Here is a 19,493-nt window from a genome sequence, read left to right as displayed (position 1 = left end):
AAATGTTTGTTCAACAATTCGTTTTATAGACTTCATAAACATCAGAGTAGTCCAAACGGACGGTGATATAGTGACGTGAAAAGATGTCACATCTGATCTGACATCACTGCTTGTCGGCATGGCAACAGTTTGAGGTCTCATCATGATGAGGACGGTCTTGTGGGACGCAGACGGAGCTCTGACGCGAGTTTAATTGGCGAGTTGGGTGAGTTCTGCCTGTCAGCAGGTCGTTAACACCTCAGGAGCTCTGGGAGTTGGTAACAAAGTCCCAGTTCGATCAGCTGCGAGTCCGGGTGCAGTCAGGGCCGTTGTACAGGGGAGAAAGGTGATGATAACTCTAGGGGCCCAGCGCCCAGTGGGGCCCATAAAAAACCCCAGTAGTCTAATCTTTGTATGACTGATTTATTCTGCATAAGACCCTGACTAATACTCATAGTACACTGTAAAAACTCAACATCTTTCCAAGAATATTTGTCTTATTTCTGGTCCAAATGTCTCATTTCTAGTCAAAACTCATCTCTTTCCACTTAAAATAAGACTCATTACCTAAAAATTAACTTGTTTTTAGATAGTTTTCACTTAAATTCACAATAAATAGAAAAATCTGCCAGTGAAAGCATGTTTTTGTGTTTGTAATAAGGAAGAAAAACATGTTCCACTATCAGATTTTTTCTACTTATTTCAAGTGAAAATCTGCTTGAAAGAAGTAAAAAGTGTCTAAAAACAAGCTGCTTTTAATATGATGAGTCTTATTTTAAGTAGAATGAGATTTGTTTTGACTAGAAATGACATTTTGACCAGAAATAAGACAAATATTCTTGGTAAGATACTTGAGTTTTTGCAGTGTAATGCTGCATTAGCATCAAAACAAAGTAGGCTAAATAATAAAAGATAATACATACGTAGTCTAAGAAAAAAAAAACTGGAAAAGTTAGGGGGTAGGGGCCCACTTTAGTATTCTTTAAGGGGGCCCAGAATTCCTAGCAGTGGCCCTGTGTGCAGCCAAACCAGCCTCAGTCTTCTGGTTCCCTCGGGGCTGCAGAACTGTGTCCTCTGAACCACATCAGCGCCTCGTGGGAGATAACTACCAACAAGCTGCATCCAGCAATTATGAATGCACACGGGGCCGGAGATTATCTATGGATGACCTAGAGAGTCTGAAATGAGACCAGGTCCCTGCAGGGGACATGAATCTGATCTTTGTACCAAATCCTCTTCTATCACTTCTGAAAACTGTAACATCATCATTTTTAAGGCCTAGTTATTGCACTCTTGTAAAAAAAAAATATATATATATTTTCTTAACAATTTCTCCTATTCTTGTTGTCCCAAGCACAGGGCCGTAGCTAGGAATTCTGGGCCCCCTTAAAGAATACTAAAGTGGGCCCCTCCCCCCTAACTTTTCCACTTTTTTTTCTTAGTCTACGTATGTATTATCATTTTTTATTTAGCCTACTTTGTTTTGATGCTAATGCAGCATTACTATGAGTATTAGTCAGGGTCTTATGCAGTATATAACAGTCATACAAAGATTAGACTACTGGGGTTTTTTATGGGCCCTACTGGGCGCTGGGCCCCTAGAGTTATCATCACCTTTCTCCCCTATACGGCCCTGCTCTAGCAACAGATCTATATTCATCAACACTGATGGTGCAGCGAGTCAACGCTCTGCTGAATTGTGATCCATCACTTCTCTGTCACCAGGAGGCATCAACAGATTATAGCTAATCTCATTTACAGCAGCTAATCTGACACACACACACACACACACACACACACACACACACACACACACACACACACACAGTACAGGCCTACTACATGTGAACATCAATGTGATGACTATTGGATCACAGTTTTGTCGAGTCATTCAATCAATCTGAGAGAATTTACTAATTATTTTACATCCCTGTTCATCATATCATAGTATGCATGGACGTCGGAACTATTTTCTGAGAGGGGGTGCGCTCCCTCTTTCACTCACACACACACACACACACACACACACACACACACACACACACACACACACACACACACACACACACACACACACACATCTGCCATCTCTCTTTTACGCACGCAGCCATTGCGCATCACTGAAACAACTGAAGCTACTAGACCACAACACAACACACAGCCAGATGCAGCACAGATTCAGACAAAACCACACTCAGCTTTAAGATAGAGACTAAACAATATAAACAATGCCACGGCGGGCAGAATGCATTAAAAGAGGCTCAGCGTTAATTACCTTTAGAAGAGTTGTAGCAGCGGTGTGGCCATAAAGAAGCGTCTTTCCACTGGGTCGGACACTTCCGGGTCCAGTCTCTCTCAAAGTCCAGCTGAAGCACCTGGACTTTTCTTTATGAAGCATTGCACATCTGTGGTCCGAAAACACCCAGAACAGATGTTTCCTGAAACGATGATGTCATATCACCGCTCTACCTGTACGGACACACACCTGTGTAGCTACAGCTACGTAACAACAGCTGACTACTGTCGGTCCCTCGGACACTGCAGCTGAATCTCGCCCGTTAAATCATTATCCACCGTCATATTTGCACTGACACGACTCCCATCAACATTTAATCCACTTGAAGGAGTTTGAATCGTGCGGGGAAGCTTTCTGTCTTCTTCTCTGTTGTTAGTGTTTCTGTGTGGCAGCGCTACAGCGCCACAGCTCCACACAGGCCTGGAGGAGGTACTACAGCGTTTTCTACTGAGCACACCAGCCAGATGTGAGGTTTTTTATTTTTTATTTATTTTTTAATCTAATTCTCACCGTAGTGACTTTGTGACATTATATGTTTTATATCATTATCCACTGCTCCATTTATTGATTATCCGCCGGCTTCATTGTAAACAAATGCACATGGCCAGACGGCCATGGCTGTGAATTACAATCTGTCAAAATGACGGATGGCCTTTTAAACCCCCTGGTCTAATGGCTACAGTCAGAATCTGAGCCTTTTGTCCTTGAGTCCTAGTGGATATTTGTGCGAAATTTGAAGTAATTCCCTTAAGATGTTACTCAAATATCACTTTCATAGAGCCAAACGGTTTTGTGACGTCACTCCATGACCTCTGACCCCAAAATGAGATCAGTTCACCATTGAGTCCCAGTGAATATTTGACAAATTTCTGTCATTTCTGTCATTGTGTTGCTGAGAAACGTCCACGACAATGGGACAGACTGAAGACAACATGTCCCGGCCAAAAGGGCAGAAAGACAACATACTGTAACATTTTTTAGATTTTAAAGAGGGATTTTCAAGATGCTCCAAATATTTTCTTTTACTAAGAGGAACAAGTGGACTACTGTATTTGAACAGTGATTGGGTACAGAGAAGATCTAGATCCAGTTCTACACTGAATTAAAGCAAACTGGTCCACAGGAGTAGTAGTGGTTTTGGGACCGATCCACAGGGCCGTTGCTAGGAATTCTGGGCCCCCTTAAAGAATACTAAAGTGGGCCCCTCCCCCTAACTTTTCCACTTTTTTCTTAGACTACGTATGTATTATTATCATTTTTTATTTACTTTGCAGTGGTTTCAGGACTGATCCAGATCAGGATCAGGAACACCAGAGGGACCCAAACACACCCAGAAGAGGAAGAACTCCGTCCTCAGGCCTGATATTTCATTTTTTCAAACCTTTATTTATTCTCGAAAGGACATTGAGGTTTTACCCTCATTTGCATCGTCGACATCACAGCAATATTCAAAGCAAAACACAACGCACAGCATAACATTACATTACATTACAAAATTTAAAAACAGTTAAGTTAGTTACTGTGGTAAAGAGGTTTGAGATTATATTTTTATAATGTTGATAGGATGGGGGAGCGTTGATTTTAAGTGTGAGTTGAAGATCGTTCCAGGAGGCAAAATGCAGATTCACCAAGTTGAGTTTGTACCCGGGGGACTTTAAAAGTAAGCCAGTCATTGGAGCGAGTTGAATATGAACCTTGATTTAAATCTAAGTGTTGTAATGCATGCTGGGAGTTTTTCAGTAATGGCTTTAAAGATGAAGAGATGCCAGTGATTGTTGTGTCTTTCTGTCAGGGAAGGCCAACCAACCTACTTTTGTGTACAGATTACATTATGATGAGTGCTGTAACTAACTATCGCCGATATAATGAATCTAAGAGCAGAGTGATAGACCATAGACCACATCTAGAGGTGACAGAGTTGAAGGGGCAGCATTCCTATAAATAATATCACCATAGACCAGGATCGGTCCCTGAAGGTGCTACATGTGACCTACTAGAGTCACAACTCAACATGATGATGTGCAGTGAATACAGACCAGGATCATATGGGATGTAGCCTAGACTCTCACTCTCAGTCCAGCAGGCGGAGGATTATCTGGTGGGGGGTTGTCCTGTTGTCCTGGTCCTGGGAGCTGCAGGTGGAGACTCTGAAGTCTCACTTTAGCTAAGAGGATTTACTCCGACTGGAAGGAATCTAAATAAAGAGGCAGCTCCGAGTCCTGTTCAGGGATATAAAATAAAAGATGCTGGATATATTTATAGAAGATCGTTTTAGCTTCATTAAATCATAATCCACCTGTTTGATACCAATCAATGGTGATTTTTTTTTTAATTGAATGAATCTTTTTATTATGAGGTCCTATTTCAAGGCTCAAGCATCAAGATCTGTGTTGCTATGGTAACAGTAAAGCCCAGAGGAAGAGCTAAAGCTTCGGTTGGATTCATCATCTCCTTTTATTTGCACATAAAGGTTTTATCTGTCACGCTTTTCAAGTTAAAGTGTTTCTCATGAGTGTAATAGGAGATTTCTGGCGTCTTTCTAAAAACAAGTCATGACCTGAGCTCGTCACAATAAAAGCACTTTTTAAAATTTGCAGTTTTATTTTGAAAATGTGTCATTTTTTTAGGAGCTGAAATCAAGATATATTGTGCAACAGCTGGAATGTGTGAGCATTTTGTTGCTAGAATTTTAAAAAAAAATGTTTTTTTTATATTATTGTTCAGGATAGTTTGCATTTATACAAACAGTTATTAGTTAGGCCTACACTGCAAAAACTCAAATATCTTACCAAGAATATTTGTCTTATTTCTAGTCAAAACTAATCTCATTCTACTTAAAATAAGACTCATCACATAAAAAGTAGCTTGTTTTTAGACACTTTTTTACTTCTTTCAAGCATATTTTCACTTGAAATAAGTAGAAAAATCTGATAGTGGAGCAAGTTTTTCTTCCTTATTACAAACACAAAAAACTTACTTTCACTGGCAGATTTTTCTATTTATTTCAAATGAAAATTTGTTTGAAACAAGTGAAAATGATCTAAAAAAAGTTCATTTTTAGGTAATGAGTCTTACTCATCACCTAAAGTAGGTGATGATTTTAAGTGGAGATAGATTAGTTTAGTTTTGACTAGAAATGAGACATTTTGACAAGAAATAAGACAAGTTTTTACAGTGTTTTATTGTGTTTATTGGTACAAAATATTATTTGGTGATTACCTTTAATGGTTGAACAGGTTCTGACACAGCAGCAGCTACACAGGTGAGAAGTCATGATGGACAACATTGTGTTTGCTCTCCTGTTGTGTATCTGTCAGCTGCTTTGCCCCCCCACCCCCTCCTCCTCCTCCTCCCTTCATCCTCTGCTGGGCGGCGTTGCAGCAGCAGCAGATGAACAGAAGCAGCTTCAACACAACACAGGATGGTTGTGGTTGTAGAAAAGGCCCGGTGTTACTGTGCGCTGTGATTTCACGTCGGTGACACCTTCACAGCTGGATCTATAAGACCTGGACCCACCTGGACCAGGACTTCTGCAGTCCACATCACTCTCCTGTTGGATGGGACGGAGGGGGAGCGGCTCACTCTGACATCGCCGCACACACACACACTCAGGTAAACCTGCAAGTTACAGAACAGAACAGATTGATTGTTATTGTGTCAAAGCGACGTTGTAAAAGTGAGAAAAGAGCGACTGACTGAGTCCACGACGAGTCCCGGTCTCGGGCTTTGAAAGTCTAATTTTAGCCAAAGTAATCTGGAGGAGGATTTGAGTTAACGGCGCTAAAGGACAAACATGAGGAGCTAATGAGACTAAAGTCAAGTGGACATGTTGTGTTGAGACTGAGGTGTGTGTGTGTGTGTGTGTGTGTGTGATCAGAGTGTGTGAATTTATTGTGGAAATGAAACAACCAGATCACAACCTGTTGTAATTCATATATCAGTACCACTTTACAATGAAGGATTTATAAATGTTTATTCATAGGTTATCTATCTATCTATCTATCTATCTACCTATCTATCTATCTATCTATCTATCTATCTATCTATCTATCTATCTATCTATCTATCTATCTATCTATCTATCTATCTATCTATCTATCTATCTATCTTATGTAGCAAGATCAAGTTAACCCATGTTACTTCATTTTCCCCAATGAACTGCTATTTTCTCACTATTTGGCAAGCAAAATGTCACTGTTGTACTATGTACAGGGCCGTTGTATAGGGGAGAAAGGTGATGATAACTCTAGGGGCCCAGCGCCCAGTAGGGCCCCACAAAAAACCCCAGTAGTCTAATCTTTATATGACTGATTTATTCTGCTTAGACCCTGACTAATACTCATAGTAATGCTGCATTAGCATCAAAACAAAGTAGGCTAAATAAAAAATGATAATACATACGTAGTCTAAGAAAGAAAAGTGGAAAAGTTAGGGGGTTAGGGGCCCACTTTAGTATTCTTTCAGGGGGCCCAGAATTCCTAGCTACGGCCCTGACTATGTATCTACAGTGTCAAGATCTAGACTCAACATTATTTGTATTATGTAAATCATAAACTGAATCAAGGGGACATGTTGGACTCACCTGTCTTGGGTCATGGATGTGGTTTAGAAGGCCCTGGAGGTTTCCCTGACAGCTGGTCTCTGTAGTCCCCTAGGTAAGGAGTCCAGAGCATCTGCATTGGGTCTCAGCTGCACACAAGAGGCACTGAATCATAATGACTCATTGACTCACTGCTCTTACAGCTGGTTCAGACACAGGAGGTCAAGGCACCGAGGGAGAGCCAGGTCTGAACCTGAGTAGAAGATGGTGTTCATGTGAATGTGAATCTGAGCGTCTCTAACCTTCTATCTTCTATGTCCCCAGGCTGATGGACACCCAAGATGGTGCCCCTTCGGCGGGGACAGGCCTGATGTCCAGGTGAGTCTCACCGACGACTCTAGAACAGCTTAAAGGGATAGTAGCATTTTTTCTTTTAAAAAGTGGGGTTGTATGATCTCCAAATAGCCCCTAAGTACTTTAATTGCAGTAGAAGACTCTCTGCACTCCTCCCGTTAGCAACGCCAGCCCATAATAGCCCTGCCCAGAGATTTACAACATACAGTGTTGTGAACAGACCCAAAGAAACGGCCTATTTGGAAAAAATTATATTATAGTGAACAATGGAACTGTGTATTATTTTTCAGGTAAAACCTCTTTTAGGCCGTGACAATAGGCTGTTTCTTTGGGTCTGTTCACAACACTGTATGTTGTAAATCTCTGGGCAGGGCTATTATGGGCTGGCGTTGCTAACGGGAGGAGTGCAGAGAGTCTTCTACTGCAATTAAAGTACTTAGGGGCTATTTGGAGATCATACAACCCCACTTTAAAAAAAAAATATGCTACTATCCCTTTAAGAACACAAACCCAATGCTTGGAGTTTCATCAAACTTTTGGATAAACGTCATTGTGATCTGTTTCTCGAGGCTTTTCCACAAGAAGAGCACCGTTGCACCTGCAGAGTCCAGGACCGAGGATGGGAGCAGGTGGGTGAATAAAGCTGGATTTATTCTTATGCTAAGTTTGCAAAACACTTTAGAAACTTTCACACATTTTATGACCAAGTAGTTTGTTTCACCTCTTCAAGATTGGAAGATTAGAAGTTAAGTAGCATGCCACATAACAAAACATCTAAATCAATCAAGTACAAGCATCGAATGCCAAACATATTTTTCAATACAGTTAATGTTTTGAATAAAGGATGTTTAATAACTCTGTTTGTCTTGCAGTGACTGTCGGAGTCGTCTGGCTGCACGAAACATGAACAACAGCAACAACAAAGACGGGTAAACATTTGATGGTGTTAATTTGTTGTAGTGATATAAAGCCCCAAAACTAAATGCTTAGATCATCTAATTCTGCCTCTGTGGACATTTACAGCAAGAAAGATGAGAAGAAGGATGATAAGAAAAAGGACGAAAAAAAGGAGGAACCGTGAGTACACTCTCTACTTTTTTTATGCTTTATTCATAAATTAGAAACAATTCTTCATTATCCAACCTGATACATGTTTAAACTCAATGTAGAACTGTAGGTTAAAAGTAAAAAATATCTGATCATATCTAAATTTGAGAAGACAATGACTCCAACACTTCCCAGAAGTTAATCAATAGTCTGGTATACAGTATATTAGTGATATGCAACTATACCGTTGCTAGGAAATCTGGGCCCCCTGAAAGAATACTAAAGTGGGCCCCTACCCCCCTGACTTTTCCACTTTTTTTTCTTAGACTTTAACCATTGAAGCTTCCAATACAGTTGAGTAGAAAAGGGGTTAAATAGTTGAAGCTTTTCAGATCCGAGCTCGATGGCGACCTCTGCTGGTCAAAACGCTGCGGTGTAAATGCTTTACAAAGAACCATCATGTGAACCTGCTTGAAGGGAAAACGAAGGCATTCATTGATGAATACATTTAATGAATGGATTACCAGATTGATGCACAAATACTATATAGTGAATTTAAATTAAATATATTTAACATAACAATACTTGGAATGAGAACACAGGTTAAAATTCTACAGTACTGATGTGTGTTTGCGTAGCATAAAGATGCTTTACCTTCTAATTCAGGAAGGAGGTGTGGATTATGGACCCCGCCACGGACCTGTACTACTACTGGCTGTGCACAGTTTCCATCCCAGTGTTCTACAACCTGATGTTGCTGGTGGCCAGGTCTGGTTTTATATCACTTTGTTCCCCGTCTTCAGGGCCGGTGGCCGCTGGCATAAACCCTCTATGTGGTTGTTCAGGGCCACAGCCGTTAGGTGGGGGGCCACATGATCAGAAAGGTACCGGGGTTCATCAAGTCATTTAAACATCCTGAGGTCTGCACGTGCAGCTATGAGCTTTATATGTAATGTGAAGTCAATATTCAGCTTCTTTTATCTCACATTTGAGACATTTGGTGAAAATAGAACGGCAGAATGACAACATTTGTGCTCAAAAAACAATCTTACAAAATGTCATTTTAGACTTGTTTTCTACACTTATCTATTACTGTATTCATATCCTATTTCAAGCACCAAAACAGTTCATTCTCATGACTGAAGGAGTGTTTTCACAAGGGATTGGACATTTTTCAAAAAGCAGACCTCAAATTTCCAGCATTTGGCCTAAATTATTTCTTTCTACAGTGTTCTTTAACCAGTGATTTGGTGTTTGTGCTTAGAGTGCAGGGCCACAAACAAAAACCTTGTTTAGGGGGCCACCAAAATCCTATAAGGCCCTGCACATCTTCATCCCATTTGATTTTCAGAGTCTGATGGCATCTTTGTTGCTTCCTCTCAGGGCTTGTTTTCTGCAGCTACAGTTCCAAAATACAAACACGTGGTTGGTACTGGACTATCTCTCCGATGCCCTCTACTATCTTGACACGTTTGTGAGAGCCAGGACAGGTCAGTGGATGGAACTTGGTTGTGTGAAGTTTGCAATCACAGAATCACATGTTGAATATGATGAACTCAAGCATACTTAATAAAATGAACTTCAAGTAGGGGTCATTATCAAAATATGGTGATTTTCCGAGTCAAAAAAGTTAAAGATTTTAATTCAGTTTTCACAAATTTAATTGTGGGAACTATTTATTAGCATGTTGACCATGTTACCAACTATAATGGACAACTATAATATTTTTCTTTTTTTTTCATCTATCAAATGTATTTAGAAATATCTATAAAAGGCTAATTATACAAAATAGTGTCCAAGCTAGCTCAAAGCCAGCACCTTAAAATCTATAAATTATACTTATTAAACCGTTTTTTTTCCATAAAAATATTTAATTATAGCGCAAATCAAATTAACACCAATGACACAAAAAAAGGACCACATTGAAAACTGACATTTTAATTGGAAATATCTTACTTTTTACTCATGAAAGAAACACTGTGTATGAATTGTCTTAAATGGCTCTTTTTCTTCTAATTATTTCTGACCTTGGGAGTTCTCTTACATATTCTTAACCTTTCAAAATAATGGTCTGCACTGCAAAAATTCAAAATCTTACCCAGAATATTTGTCTTATTTCTAGTCAAAATGTCATTTCTAGTCAAAATAAATCTAATTATACTTAAAATAAGACTCATCACATTAAAAAGTAGCTTGTTTTTAGACACTTTTTACTTTTTTCAAGCAAATTTTCCACTTTAAATAAGCAAGTTTTTCTTTCTTATTACAAGCCCAAATAACATGCTTTCACTGGCAGATTTTTCTACTTATTTCAATTGAAAATGAGTTTGAAACAAGTGAAAATGATCTAAAAACAAGTAAATTTTTAGGTGATGAGTCTTGTTTTAAGTGAAAGGAGGTTAGTTTTGACTAAAATTGAGACATTTTGACAAGAAATAAGACAAATATTCTTGGAAAGATATTGAGTTTTTGCGGTGTGTCTACTTTTTGCTAATGAGGCTAATCATGTTGTATCATGTTGTGCACAGGTTTCCTGGAGCAAGGACTGCTTGTCCGGGATCAAAACGTCCTGAAAGAAAAGTACATGAAGACACGTCAATTCAAAATGGACGTCATATCGATGCTTCCCACCGATATCGTATTCTTACAAATTGGAGTCGACCACCCGGAGTTGAGGTTCAACCGCCTCTTCAAGTTGGCCCGACTCTTCGAGTTCTTCGATCGGACCGAGACGAGGACCAACTTCCCCAACATATTCCGAATCGGTAACCTCGTGCTTTACATCATCATCATCATCCACTGGAACGCTTGTCTTTACTTCTTCTTCTCCAAGATACTCGGCTTAGGCTCCGACACCTGGGTGTATCCAGATTTTAAGAAGAACCCCGAGTTTGGGACCCTTTCCCGCCAGTACGTCTACAGCTTCTACTGGTCGACTCTCACCCTGACGACCATCGGTGAGACTCCCCCTCCGGTCCGAGATATCGAATATTTCTTCGTGGTGGCCGACTTCCTCACAGGAGTTCTGATCTTTGCTACAATTGTCGGCAATGTCGGTGCAATGATTTCCAACATGGGTGCCGCCCGTGTAGAGTTTCAGGCTAAGATCGACTCCATCAAGCAGTACATGGAGTTCCGTAAGGTCACCAAAGACCTGGAGGTGCGGGTGGTGAAGTGGTTCGACTACCTGTGGACGGAGAATAAGACCTGCGACGAGAAGCTGGTGCTGAAGAACCTGCCGGACAAACTGAAAGCGGAGATAGCCATCAACGTGCACATGGAGACTCTGAGCAAGGTGCGAATCTTTCAGGATTGCGAAGCGGGTTTGCTCGTGGAGTTGGTCCTCAAGCTGCAGCCTCAAGTCTTCAGCCCCGGGGACTACATCTGCAAGAAGGGGGACATCGGTCGGGAGATGTATATCATCAAAGAAGGCCATCTCGCGGTAGTAGCGGACGATGGGGTGACCCAGTTCGTGGTGCTCGGTAGCGGGGCTTACTTCGGAGAGATCAGCATCCTGGGAATCAAAGGCAGCAAGGCGGGAAACCGGAGAACGGCCAACATCCGGAGCGTCGGCTACTCCGATCTGTTCGCCCTCTCCAAAGACGACCTGATGGAGGCGCTCACGGAATATCCAGAAGCTAAATACGCGCTGGAGGACAAAGGCCGCGCCATCCTGATGAAGGATAATCTGATCGACGAGTCGCTGCTCAACGCCACCGACGCCGCCGACTTGGAGAACAAGGTCAACCAGATGGCGGCCAGTTACGACGTCATGGCGGCCAAATTCAGGAAGCTGACGAGTCAGTACGAATCGTCTGAGCGTAAACTGAAGCAGCGGCTCACCAACATCTCAAACCAGGTCCGAACCCTCAGGACAGATGAAGAATAGAGCAGTGGCTTGGTACCGCCAAGCTTCGAGACTCTTCCATTACTCTGTACGCACCAAAATGACATCTTATTTCTGCATATAAATACGGGTAGGGGAGAGTGGGGTAAGTTGAGCCACTTTTTGTATTCAGGATCACTACATCAAGACAATTATAGTTTTGTTGCTAACTAACACATCTGCATATATTTCAGGATGTTTTGCATCCCTACAAATTAACAGAATGAGTGTAAATATAACTGTTTTTAAAATAAAGCATGTTCAAAAAAAGTGGTCTTGTGACTCATGACTCAAGTTGACCATAGGAGTGGGGTAAATTGATCAACCCCCCCTTCTTTCTTTCCTTCCATCCATCTCCTACCTCCCCCTTTACTTAATATTTCATCTGTCCAGGTTACAGGTGAACACAAACTGCAGGGACTTCCTGCTGAGCCACCAACTCACTGAGATTTGGGGAGTTTTGCAATTACGTGGCATCTTGGGAAGAATCCCAGAGATTTTTCTTTGAAAGTAAAGTTTGGCCTCACTATAAACAACTTTTCCTGTTTATAGGAACATACTTACTGTAATCACAAAGATACAGAATCTTGATTTAATCATTTGGACATATACAGCCAAAATACATTCATTAAGTGTATAGGATAGGTGGCTCAACTTACCCACTGGCTCATCTTACCCCACTCTCCCCTACGCACCAAAATGACATCTTATTTCTGCATATAAATACGGGTATGCATAGATTAGGCACATCGATACTGAATATTAATAAGAAGCTGTGTGGTATTGCAATGGAAAAACACACTATTAGTCTGATTCTTACTTGTCCTTTGAACAGAGATTTTGTCACAATTTTGTTACACTGTAAAATGTTTTTTGTAGAAAAATAAAACGTAACAAAAGGTATCAAAAATGTCAGAACTGAAAGGTGTGTTATCTTCACACCAATAATCAAATTATTTAAATGAGCAATAAAACAGCAATTGGGTAAAATCCTGGTTCTATCACCGCCACTTGCCTAGATCTTCCACGAAATTCAGTTTAACAAGAATATATTTGAATGGGAATTCATTTGTCATGTTTATGTCATCATTTAAAAAATGTAAGTGATGCACCTTGATCTATTTTCAACAACTTTTTGCAGGGTCGACTTTCTGCAGATGCATAAAAATGCTCAGGTGTGACATTGTTTTCAAATGTTCATAATAAAAAAATACTTTTACTATGTACATCATCAGTCTTATTGTATATTCATTTGAGGATGTGGTGGATATTCTTTTATTTTCAGGTTGGTTCATCTAAGATTTAAGCTCTAAACTCTAATTCTAGTCAGTTTAGGAAATAAACTGTAGTGATTCATTACTATATAGTAAATGATTAGCAAGTCAAAAAACATGTCTCAGCTTCTCAACATCTTTTGGATTGGTACAGCAGGGCCGTTGTATAGGGGAGAAAGGTGATGATAATTCTAGGGGCCCAGCGCCCAGTGGGGCCCATAAAAACCCCAGTAGTCTAATCTTTGTATGACTGAATTATTCTGCATAAAACCCTGACTAATACTCATAGTAATGCTGCATTAGCATCAAAACAAAGTAGGCTAAATAAGAAATGATAATACATACGTAGTCTAAGAAAAAAAACTGGAAAAGTTAGGGGGGTTAGGGGCCCACTTTAGTATTCTTTAAGGGGGCCCAGAATTCCTAGCAACGGCCCTGGTCATCAGTAACATTAAAAGGCTGTTTTGGCTGCTTATTTCTAATTGGCTTATTTAAACATATGCATGCTAATGAGCTAAAATGCCCTATGTCAGCACTGAATTATTATGTTACCATGTAGCTAACCTTGAATTCTTAGACTTACGCTAAGCTAATGTTATTGATGTGGGTATTTGGGACTGGAATCAGTGAAAAAGCACCTGTGAATTGGAATCAGGGTTTATACGGCAACAGGAATTGGAAAAAAAGCAGTCATCTTTATTGAGCATGTTTTCACAACACTGAATACTTGTAGCCTTTCATCAGTTTGTTATCTTGAACGTATCTGTTGACTCAAAACCATTTTAATGAAAACTGCTTCCCTTTCCAAAAAGATCAAGTTCAAGTTGACCTTTTTCATCTTTTAACCTTCACCGGGCCACAGACTCGACTCGAGCCCCGGTGAGCAGCAGCATCTTCAACATTACAAAATGGAGGTACAAAGTAATGTCAAACAGCTGAGACCTGATCTGGGCTCAATGACATTTGGACACAATAATCCACCACCACCCCTCCTCCTCTTCCTCCTTTTTCCTTTTTTTTTTGTTCAAAACCTTCAACATGACTGAGATTTAACTTCAACAACATAAGTACTGCAGTATTTCAGGCACTCGTACTGTAACCAGAGCGACCCACCCCGGCGGTGAAGGCGAAAAACAACAACCAGAGGAAGAAGGTTCGTTCTGTCCTCCATCATCATCATTCAGCCTAGGTCCGGTCCGACATCATGAAGATGAGAAAATAATGGATCGAAGACTCAGTGGCTCAGTGGTGAACTGTGGTGGTCTGAGCACCGTGGTTTTAGTGGCATGTCCCGGGCACCGTTAGGCTCACAGAGTCAGAGTATCACATGACCAGTTATTTCCTGGTCATAGGTCACAGATTCACCCTACGACCAACTGTGGTCACCACCACGACTCTTTGTTGTATCACTCCCCCCCCCCTTCCTTACACTGAGGCTGTCAACCAGGACTCTAACCTGTCTGTTAGAGTCCTGGCTTTGGTCTTTAATTAATAATAATAATAGGCTTTGACAAGACATCCTAACTTAAAGGGATAGTTCAACATTTTGGCAAATTGGCCCATTGCCATAATCGCTATAAGTCATAGCAGTAGGCTCATGGGATTTCTTGGTTTCCCTCATCAAATACACAATCCAACAACTCCAAAACGCTCTGGTGGACAAGTTGTGAGCTGCACATCCACCACGCTATGAGATAATAACACAACGTTACCACACAGAGTTGTTTTAGAGGGAAATACAGAGACTGTTGATGAAAAACTGTCCCTGAAGGCAACGTGCATCAGCGGTTTTGCATGAATTTACCTCTAAAACAACTCTGTGTGGTAACGTTGTGTTATTATCTCATAGCGTGGTGAATGTGCAGCTCACAACTTGTCCACCAGAGCGTTGTGGAGTTGTTGGATTGTGTATTTGATGAGTTTGATGAGGGAAACCAAGAAATCCCATAATGAGCCTCCGTAGCGTAGCTCTGAGCAGCTCGCGGCTCTGCTCCGCCGTTCTAAAAACAGCTTGCACCGACAATTAAAGGTGACGAACCTACTGCTATGACTATAGGGATTATGGTCAATGGGCCAATTTGCCAAAATGTTGAACTATCCCTTTAAGTGTTTTCAGCAGCTTTCAGCACACATCTCTTGGTTTTCATCACTGGATCGAGCCGCCAGTTGTCCCAATTTTGGGTACTGAATTAGCAACTGGGTCCTTATCAGTGACCTTTGACCCCTGGTCTATGGTTTCCATGGTTTCTATGGAACTATGGGATGTGGTGACACCTGGACCGGCTTCACTTCCTGCCGATGAGTTACCACGAGCTGCGGTTGAAAGCTGAGAAGCTAATGAGAAGACCTTGACACTGAAGCTGTTCACTGTGGATAGGGCTGCAAAAAGGTGGGAAAATGTCCAGTAAATTTCCGGAATATTTCCAGAAACTTTCCATGGGAAGTTAAACTGGGGGAATTTTAGAAATATTCCAAATTGGAAACTTTCCATGGGAATTATGGGAATTTATGGGAATTATTGTGAATTTATGGGAATTAAATGGAAATTGGGGGTAATTTAAACAAACTGTATCATATCCAAACATAAATTCAAATATTTTAAATATAAGCAGACATCCATGCAAAATAATACAATTAAAAAACATTTCAACTGATTTATTAGTTAGTAGTAGAACTTTATCAAGTTTTAATTCTTGTATGAACAATCAATTCTTTTACTGAATAACAAAAACATGATGAATGTTGAGTAAAATATTACAAAAAATTATATATTCAAGTGTACTTGCATTAAATCTGGTTGTTTTAGCCAAGATTATGCTACAATATATTTCCCCCAACTATATTTAAGTTCCCTGTTAAGAGCCAACCTTCAATAATTTAGTAAATTTCAGATTTATTCCTGTTAATTCCCATCAATTCCCATGTTAAGTTTCCAACTTTGAAAATTCCCAGGATTTTGCAACCCTAACTGGATTTTTTTTTTTTTAAATCCACAAATGATCTGAGCCATTTATCTGGAAGTAAAACTAACAAGTCACTGTTACAGAACCAGGACTTAGATTTTAGATTTTAGACATTTGACGTTTTGTCGTTTAAGGTCTTTGTGCTTCCATCACAGTGAACATCCATCAGGGTCTACAACACCGCTTCATCTCATCTAGATCTGAGGTGGGTTAGGACAGAAGGCAGAGCAGAGCAGATGCTTCACTAATCGGCCGATTCTCACATTTTTACTTGAGCGGTTTGAACCGATGGATCGAACCGAAGGAGCTGAAGGACGAAGGATCGATCGATTGCACAGAGAAAAACATCGACGTCTTCAGAAGAGAAGAGCTCCTCGTTGGATTGTCACAGTCCTTGTTAGAACGTCAGGCGTCGTGTCACTCTCAGTCAGGGCCGTTGCTAGGAATTCTGGGCCCCCTTAAAGAATACTAAAGTGGGCCCCTCCCCCTATTTTTTCTTAGACTACGTATGTATTATAATTTTTTATTTAGCTTACTTTGTTTTGATGCTAATGCAGCATTACACTGCAAAAACTCAAGTATCTTACCAAGAATATTTGTCTTATTTCTAGTCAAAATGTCATTTCTAGTCAAAACTAATGTCATTCTACTTAAAATAAGACTCATCACATTAAAAGCAGCTTGTTTTTAGACACTTTTTACTCCTTTCAAGCAGATTTTCACTTGAAATAAGTAGAAAAAATCTGATAGTGGAACAAGTTTTTCTTCCTTATTACAAGCACAAAAAAACTTACTTTCACAGGCAGATTTTTCTACTTATTTCAAGTGAAAATTTGTTTGAAACAAGTGAAAATTATCTAAAAAAAAAGAGTTAATTTTTAGGTGATGAGTCTTATTTTAAGTGAAAAGAGATTAGCTTTGACTAGAAATGAGACATTTGGACAAGAAATAAGACAAATATTCTTGTAAAGATGTTGAGTTTTTACAGTGTACTATGAGTATTAGTCAGGGTCTTATGCAGAATAAATCAGTCATACAAAGATTAGACTACTGGGGTTTTTTACAACGGCCCTGCTCTCAGATAAGTGGTTTAAAACTAAAAGTTATGTGCTGCCAACACACTCTGTCTGTTCACAGTTCACGTTCCAACTGATTCTGTTCGACTGCTCTGTGGACGATGGTTACACCCGATGCTTCCTCCTCATCTAACTCCGATCACAGTGATGTGTCCGTACAGTGCGTTACAGGACGGGTTCAGGACAAAGACTGGAGGCGTCGAAAACATTAAAACTTTTTAAACAATTCAATGTGAATGTGACGACAAACTTCTTTTCTTGCTCTTCACAGTTGGACTTTTTGTGTTTTTGCCTCCAGTCTTTGAGCTACGTTTGACCGACGCCGACATGGAAAATAAAGTAAAATATGTGTTATTATGTCGCCGTTGTTTCCCTTGGGTCTGGCGTTGCGTTAAAGGGATAGTTCAACATCTTGGCAAATTGTCCCATTGCCATAATCCCTATAGTCATAGCAGTAGGTTCGTTCCCTTTAATTGTCGGTGCAAGCTGTTTTTAGAACGGCGGAGCAGAGCCGTGAGCTGCTCAGAGCTACACTACGGAGGCTCATTATGGGATTTCTTGGTTTCCCTCATCAAACTCATCAAATACACAATCCAACAACTTCACAACGCTCTGGTGGACAAGTTGTGACCTGCACATTCACCAGGCTATGAGATAATAACACAACGTTACCACACAGAGTTGTTTTAGAGGGAAATTCATGCAAACCGCTGATGCGCGTTGCCTTCAGGGACAGTTTTTGATGAAACATTGCCCCAAATTACTCCTAAAACTATAGGGATTATGGCGATAGGCCAATTTGCCAAAATGTTGAACTATCCCTTTAATGTTCAAAGTAAAATTTTAAAAACACAGGTTCTGGTTTGTGAAACATTTGTTTTTACCTGATGAAAAACTGTCCCTGAAGGCAACGCGCATGAATTTACCTCGAAAACAACTTTGTCTTGTAACGTTCCCATTGTGTATTTGATGAGGGAAACCAAGAAATCCCATAATGAGCCTCCGTATAGCGTAGCTCTGAGCAGCTCGCGGCTCTGCTCCGCCGTTCTAAAAACAGCTTGCACCGACAATTAAAAGGTAACGAACCTACCTACTGCTTTGAGGGATTTTGAGGGCAATGGGGCGCAATTTGCCAAAAATGTTGAACTATCCCTTTAAAGTGATCAGGTGTAACCACAGCCAGAGACTCAGGTCCAGTGGACTGAAGACCTACAGGGGACCAAAGGTCAATCAAAAGGTGTTTAATTAACTCCCTGTGTGTGAATTAATGTGTGCATGTGGTTATTGGACTAATTCAAACAAAAGCCAAACGAACAACACAAAGTGCAAACTCAGGGGGGGGGGGGGGGGGGGGTCTCACCTCACCTCACCTATCAGCTGAACGTACGAGACCGCCACCGAAGTGAACATGCAGCGTATTCTATCAGAGCTCCACTGGCACTCTTATATAAATACTGTTTATTTAGAATCAAACACAGGAAGACATGGAAATAAATGCTTCAGACAATCATGGCGACCTGTGGGCCAAAAAACAAACATTCTTGAAAATGTCTAAGTGCACTTACACAGCTCTGACAAAGGTTCGAGTCTAACCTGCAAGTGTTCCCCCCACCCCTCCCGCCCCCTCCCCCCCCGAAAGGAACAAAAAAAAAGGTCCAGAACTATAAACCGAAAGATGCCGTTCAGGTCCAGGTGGATCGAGGCGAGACAGTAAGAGATGGTGTGAGTGGAATGGTCAGTGGGTTTACAGTATTGGTTATTCAGGTCTACTTCTAAAGACTAGTAGCAACAAGCTGCAACAGAATCAAGAAGCAAACTCAACTGGTTTTGTATCCTCAACATGTCCTGAGTGAGGGAAAAAAAGCCCAGAAGAATCCCATTAGGGGAAAGTTTCGAAAAAGACCTCAATATAAATATAGACCATTCATACGCCTATTCATTGGTTTTCTCGCCTGAATAGGGTAACATTTTTAACCTTTAGATATCTCCATGAAAATTACTGAGTTGATTACTGACATTAAGACAAACAAAAAATGTATTACAAGTTTTTTTGAAATTCTTTGTTAACATGAGAAAAT

General features: G+C 40.5%; 1 protein-coding gene across 1 annotated transcript; it reads left to right on the top strand.

Annotated features, from left to right (window-relative positions):
* Positions 1-5,499: 5,499 nt before the first annotated feature.
* On the top strand, positions 5,500-12,105 carry LOC310998374 (cyclic nucleotide-gated channel alpha-3-like; the record flags this gene model as incomplete). The annotated part of the gene is made up of 8 exons (XM_083988382.1): positions 5,500-5,537; positions 7,140-7,193; positions 7,739-7,798; positions 8,042-8,098; positions 8,193-8,246; positions 8,883-8,984; positions 9,600-9,706; positions 10,745-12,105. The coding sequence occupies 8 exons, from the start codon at positions 5,500-5,502 to the stop codon at positions 12,103-12,105; spliced, it is 1,833 nt and encodes a 610-aa protein (XP_083844508.1).
* Positions 12,106-19,493: the final 7,388 nt, after the last annotated feature.

The sequence above is a fragment of the Trachurus trachurus genome (assembly GCF_905171665.1).
Source record: "Trachurus trachurus genome assembly, chromosome: 2".
In the NCBI taxonomy this organism is placed as follows: Eukaryota; Metazoa; Chordata; class Actinopteri; order Carangiformes; family Carangidae; genus Trachurus; species Trachurus trachurus.
This window is presented reverse-complemented; position numbering and strand designations above follow the sequence as displayed.